The 6,000-nt window shown below is 59.5% G+C and overlaps 1 protein-coding gene across 1 annotated transcript in view; it reads left to right on the top strand.

Moving 5' to 3' along the window:
- The first annotated feature begins 1,143 nt into the window (after positions 1–1,143).
- Positions 1,144–6,000, top strand: part of VAX2 (ventral anterior homeobox 2) — a 28,032-nt gene continuing 23,175 nt past the window's right edge. The window contains exon 1 of the mRNA XM_021699230.1: positions 1,144–1,381. Within this exon, the coding sequence (XP_021554905.1) occupies positions 1,144–1,381 (238 nt within the window). The remainder of the gene's footprint in view (positions 1,382–6,000) is intronic.

Raw genomic sequence — 6,000 nt, 5'->3', positions numbered from 1 at the left:
CTTCGAGCCCCTTTCTGAGTCAAACGAAGGGAACGAAGGGCCTGTCCTGTCCTGGTGCTGTCAAAGGAGAAGCTAGAGTCGGGCGAGCACGGGCTCCTTAGAAAGTGCTGGGAACCGGGACGCCTCGGAAGGCCGAGGGCTCTGCCCAGAGCCCCCCACCGCTTGGCTTCCCAGCGCAGTCGGCTTCTAGCAGCGCTCACCTCCGCGCTTCGCTTCTCCCACCCCAGGGCTGGGGTAGGGGGCAGCTCCACGGCGGCGGCGGGGTGGGGGTGGCACAAGGAAACGCCCACCTGCTACCCTAGTCTGAGGAGGCGGGCCCCGCGTGAGGGCCTCCGAGCCGCAGGGGAACCCCGCGTTCTCTGCCTACCAGTCTCGGCCTCACTCGACCCTCTTGGCTCCTGGCCCCGGCAGTCTATCTGCACGTGTTTTCTCTGCCCCGGCGAGTGCGGGTCACTCCGTCACTCCCCTGGCCTCACTCAGGTTCACTGACCACATTCCAGGCCTTGCTCTCCCAGGAGCGCCAGGACTGGCCTGCGGTCGGCGTTCGTGAGTGTGGGTGGAGGTATGAGTCTGGGGGCGGGGGTGGAGCACTGAACCCCAAGCCCGAGTCCCTGCCTCCAGCCCCCGACCCCGCCAAGCGCCGGAGCAAGGCCAACCTCCTTTCTGCTTGGTCTCTCTAGTGAGGTCTAGGTCTCTCCAGGAAGTGGCCTTCCTGGAGCACTATGGTTATTGATCCCTCTGAAAGAGCCAGAGCGCGGAGCCGGCGCTCCCCCAGGGACGAAGGGAGTGGGGAGGAGAGTAGGCGAGGGTTGGAGGAGGGAGTTGATAAACTTTAGGGGAGGACGTAGGACAGCACCCCAGGGCCGCTCCAGCCTCCCTCTGCCGAGCTGGGTGTGGGGCTAGACTAGGGGTAGAGGAGTGGGGCCACCCTCCCACCCGCCCCGCGCACCTCCCTCGGGAGCGGCTGGGAGTCGGAGAACCCCGACTCCCGCCCAATCAGCAGGGACGGGTGGAGCAGCCGGGCGGGGGCGGGGGCGGGGCCGGAGGAGGAGGAGTCGGGCGGGGGTTGCGAGGGGCGGGGAGCCGCGGGCTGGGCTAGCGTAGGCTGGCCAGGCGGTGGCGAAGGCGGCGGTGGCAGCCGGCATGGGCGATGGGGGCGCCGAGCGCGACCGCGGTCCCGCACGCCGGGAGGCGCGCGGCGGGGGCGGCGGGGACAGAGGCGGAGCGGAGGACTCGGGTGCTGATGCTGGCCTCCGCAGCCCAAGGGAGATTGGAGGGACCTCTGCTTCTAGCCCCGAGGGCTCCAGGGAGAGCGGCGCCGACAGCGACGGCCACCCCGGGCTCGGTGAGGCAGACCACTACCGCCGCATCCTGGTGCGAGGTAAGCGGACAGCTCGCGGCCCTGGCCCACCGGACCCCCACCCTACCCCTTCTGCTGCCTCCACCTCCCAATTCATATACTCAACCAATCAGTCATCGCTCAGTCATTCATTCAGCAAATATTATTCTGAGCGTCTATTGTGTGCTGAACCTTGAGCTGAGTGCAGGGGACAAAGCGGCGAATGGGACCAAAGAGATCCCCGTGTCACTGCCTTACAGTTCTCAGCCTCTCGGGCCGGCCGCTCACCCTAGGCCCATCCCAGCCGATTACGTTGGCGGGGGCACAGACGCGAGTGCGGGATGCCGAGAGCCAGTCCCCGCCCCGCGTCCCTAACGGCGGGTGCGGAGAAAAGCGTCACTAGCGCTCGGCGGGGTCAGGACGAGGTGGGACCAGCGTCCGGAACCACGGGAGGAAAAGGCCGGCGCTTCCCCGCCGCCTGGCCAGCCTCGTTTCCCATTCCCAGCGACGCAGACCGCACCGGTTGCTCCCGGGAGAGGGCACCGGGACACGGAGGGCGGCGTGCGCGGCGCTTGCCCGCCTGGGCTTCGCTCTTTCGGCTCCCACTTCCTCGCGGCGCCTGGGCCCAGCCGGCTCTCGGCGCGGCCTTCTCCCGGCCTGGCCTTTCGCGGCTCTCCCTTTCTCCCTCGCCCTTCGCCCTCCTCTCTTCTTTCCTGGCCTTTTCTCTCTGCCGAGCTCTCCTCAGCCCCCTTTTCGTGCCAGCGCTTCTGGACTGCTCCCGAGTACCCAGCTCTGCCTGGCCTCCTCACTGCGAGGCTGAGACTTCCCGACCCCCAAAGACAGCCTCACGCGAAGCTTTAGGCTCAGCTTTCGCCGGATCCGGGCCTCGCCCAGAGAGATGGGAGGAGAAAGGGGATTCCGGGGTCTCGAGGTTAGCCCGTCCCTAGGAGCCTAAGGTCTGGAGCGCCGGCACCCGCAGACCGAGCGCCCAGAAGAGGCCACACGCGGGTAACGGCCCCCCCCCCACACACCCCCGACCTCCTTCTCCAACTCCCTGGCCCGGCTTCCTCCCGCTGCCCTTTTACTGCCTCTGCTTCCTGACCGCCCTCTTGCAAGCCAGGAGGCTTTAGGAGCCCACCGGCCAGAGCTGATTTCCCCCGCCACCAGGGCCTGGGGAAGGGTAACCAGCTTCACGCTGGCCCCAGGACACTCCAGCGCCAGGATCCCGACTTTGTCTGATCTGACCTAGGCCACCCACACACAGACTAGGACAGGTTGGCCTGGTTTCGCACAGCCTCCCCACAGTGGTTGGGTTTGGGTGGCTCTGGGAATGGGGGACAGGGCCAGTGTTGAGCATGGAGGCAGTCCAATGTAAAGTCGACTGATGACTGTCTGGACACAGACTCAAGGACCTTGGTCTTCTGGAAACACTCCTGGTGTCAGGTGTGGTCACCTAAAGATGGGGCACTAGGTGCTGTTCTGAGGGCAGGCTTGGGTCAGGCAGTTACAGGACTGTGTATGAGGATGGTCCCCACCCAGCAGCAATTCCAGCAGGTGTGTGGACTTGTTGGGCACCTGGGATTAAATTATATCCCTTCTCATAGACTGTAGGGTGTCCTGAATGCAAGAGGTCAGCAGCTAGCTTGGAGTTCCATTGAGAAAATCTGCAGGGCTTCCAGAAATGAAGAAATCATCTCCTTAAGCCCACACTCCCAGATTAAGATTCTCAAGTCCCTGCCTGTGACACTCACCACCTCAAACCCCATCTGTGGGTATTTGTGAGTTCTGGACAATTGTGAGTTCTATGCCCACCTATCATCCCTTCCACTCTACTGACTCTGCATGTAGAATAAATAAATTCTGTGTACAGATGGCCAGTTTAAGAACTCCCAGGTGTAGACTCAAAGAAGGTAGGAGTGATGTAGCATGGAGGCCACCCATGCTAGGAGCAGTCCACAGCTGGACAGAGATGGGCACCCCCCCACACACACACACTGTACGTGGGGCAGCTTGTGTGCATGGTCAGGAAATATAGTTTCATAAATGCATGTATGCACATACAGCAATGTCATTATATTTGTACAATAAAATCGAAATACAGCATAGAGGGTGTATTTACACACCTAAAAGAAATGAAAGGTAAACAAGACCCTCATAAATCCCTCTGCCCTTTCTCATTTAATGAAAAAGAGGTTATTTCAGGCCTGAGATACCTGGCATGTCATTTAGCCCTAATTCCTCCTAGCCAGGGTCACCTGCGTCACTCCTGGCCCCACCGGGGCTCAGGGTAGGGGCTCTAACAGATGGAAGTCCTGGCACTGGTCAAGGGGAGTCTGTAGTGCCTTGGCCTCAGGATGAATGTCCTCCAGTGTGCTTTAAGCAGAGAGTCCATTTTGCCCTTGACCTCCCAGGACACAACCTCCCAAAGTACTTTTGGAGCAAATCATAAAAAGGTGGAAGGGAGGTGTTTGCCATCGCAGACCGTTAGGTTGCTGATGGGGTGAGAATTCTGGAAAAGAACCCCACTTCCTCTGGGTCTTTGCACTTCTTTCTGTTTCTTTTCCACGCTGATCTGTTGGGGGGAGTTCCAAGGCACAGCGGAATAGAAGGAAAGTATGTGTACTGGAATTAAATGAAGTTGGTTTGGAATACCGGCCTTAGAGTCCTTTAAATTTGAGCCAGTTTCTTTGCCCCTCTGTGCCTCAGTTTCCTCATTGTACACAGAAACCCACAGCTGTCACTTTGAAAGTCAGTGCTAAAGGTCAGAGGTGATGTCTATAAAATTGCAAACACCCGGCGGTATCTCCAAAAATATTCTGTTGAATGAAAGGGGCCCGCTCTGAGGTGACCCACAAACCACTCAGGAAATGGGCCTCCTTCCTCAGAAGCCTCTCCCAGCTCAGCTCACCCCCCTACAGGGGACTTGGTGTCTTTTTGCTTTGGCAAAATGCTGCGCCTGAGTTGGGAGGTGAGCAGCCAAGGGGTTGAGAGCCGGCTGTGGAAAGGAGGATTAGTGCCACCTTGCAGACCACGAGGTGTGGCCTTCCCCAATCCCCTTCGAGGAACCCTCACTCCACCCATCTCTCAAGTTTCCTGCTCCCTCTGCGAAATGCAGGTCAGGGAGCCAGGGAGGCCGACCTTGCTGCATCCCCACCTCAAAATGGAGGCCGCTTCAAGCCGCACATGGACGCAAACAACTCGGCAAGGATGTGAGGCGTGTGTGCCCAACAGGCATGCCCGCACACCCCCCGGCGTACCCAGCCACGGTTCTACGGTACCAGACCGCCGGCGTAGGCCACCGCACACCTCTGCATGCACAGCCCGTAGGTCAGTGAGGAGCACGGATGGGGGATCCTTTTGTTTTGTATTTGGAAAGGGCGCGCCAACCACGAGCTGGAGGCAGCTGGACAGACCGCCTCCCAGCCGTGGCTCTGACCGCACTTGCAGACCAGATGCAGTGGCCTTTTCGGTGGAGCAGGGATGCCGGCAGTTAGAAGACGTGGACCAACTTTCACCCGAAACTTTCAGCAACCTCACAATCTGTGCTCACACCCGCGCACTGGAATGCGCCTGCGTGATTCCCAGATTAATCCAGACGCAAATTCAACAACCCTTCTGGATAGAGCCGGCAGGGTCGCCCGCTAGTGTCACCAACTTTTACGAACAATGCTCAGCGCCGCTACCTGCTCATCCCAAGTGGTCCCTTACGCCTCTGGGTGTCAAAACCCCATTCTGGCTGCATCCTCTGTCCTCGACCCAGTGTGAGCACCTTGGCCCCGGTGAAACAGGATCATGGCTGCCCCCAGAGCGCTCCCCTGCTGTGATAACTGGGGAGCTCCCCTCCTCATTTCTACACTTCTCTTTCTGGGAGCAGGAGGACAGGAAAAGTTAGAGATCCGTTGACTGAGTGAACAACTGGCCCCTACACCACCATTCACTAGCTGAGGTGCTTTCACCTGGGAAGTTGATGGATGCACCTGGTGGCTAAGGACATAAGAAAACCCAGGAAGACCAGAGCCTCTGGCTCTTTCTGGCAATTCTTGCTTCGGATGTGGGTGTGGGGAAGGGAGGCATTGAATTTAGTGCGGGCAGTGCTGGTGTGGTCCAGAACAAGGAAACTCTGGACGCTTACAGAGGGCACAGTAGCGTACACCAGGCAGGGCCCTGGCTGCCAGACTCATCCGAAGACGCTGGGCAAGGGGCCAAGGCTTCTGGGGCTTGAGCTGAGAGCGGCCTGGGGGGGAACAGACTCCCCCCTCCAGCAGCCAGATCTGGGCTCAGCTTCACTTCGAATCTGCTCGCTTTCTACTTGGATTTACAGAAGCCCCTGGACATACAGCGGCTCAGCCCTGACCTTGCAGGCCCCACCCTGCAAGTTGCAGCAGCTCCGCAAGGGCACACCTGCCCGCTTGCCCAGAGGGCATTTTGGCAACGGAGAAGACGGAGCAGATGGGGCAGATCGTTGTATCTAAATGAACACCGGATTTTGAGTCCCAGCTCTTGGGCCTTCGGTGGACCTCAGGACCCTAGCCTCCACGAGAGTCTGTTAATAGACACGGTTACCCAGGACCAGGCCCCAGGCTGCAGTTGAAAGGTTTGAATGGTTCATGCAGGGGACCGCACTTTGGAATTTTGGTTTTATTTTAATTTTTAGTTTGGGG

Source organism: Neomonachus schauinslandi, chromosome 10, assembly GCF_002201575.2.
Source record: "Neomonachus schauinslandi chromosome 10, ASM220157v2, whole genome shotgun sequence".
NCBI classification, from domain to species: Eukaryota; Metazoa; Chordata; class Mammalia; order Carnivora; family Phocidae; genus Neomonachus; species Neomonachus schauinslandi.
The sequence above is the reverse complement of the archived record's forward strand: the minus strand, read 5'-3'. Positions and strand labels throughout refer to the sequence as shown.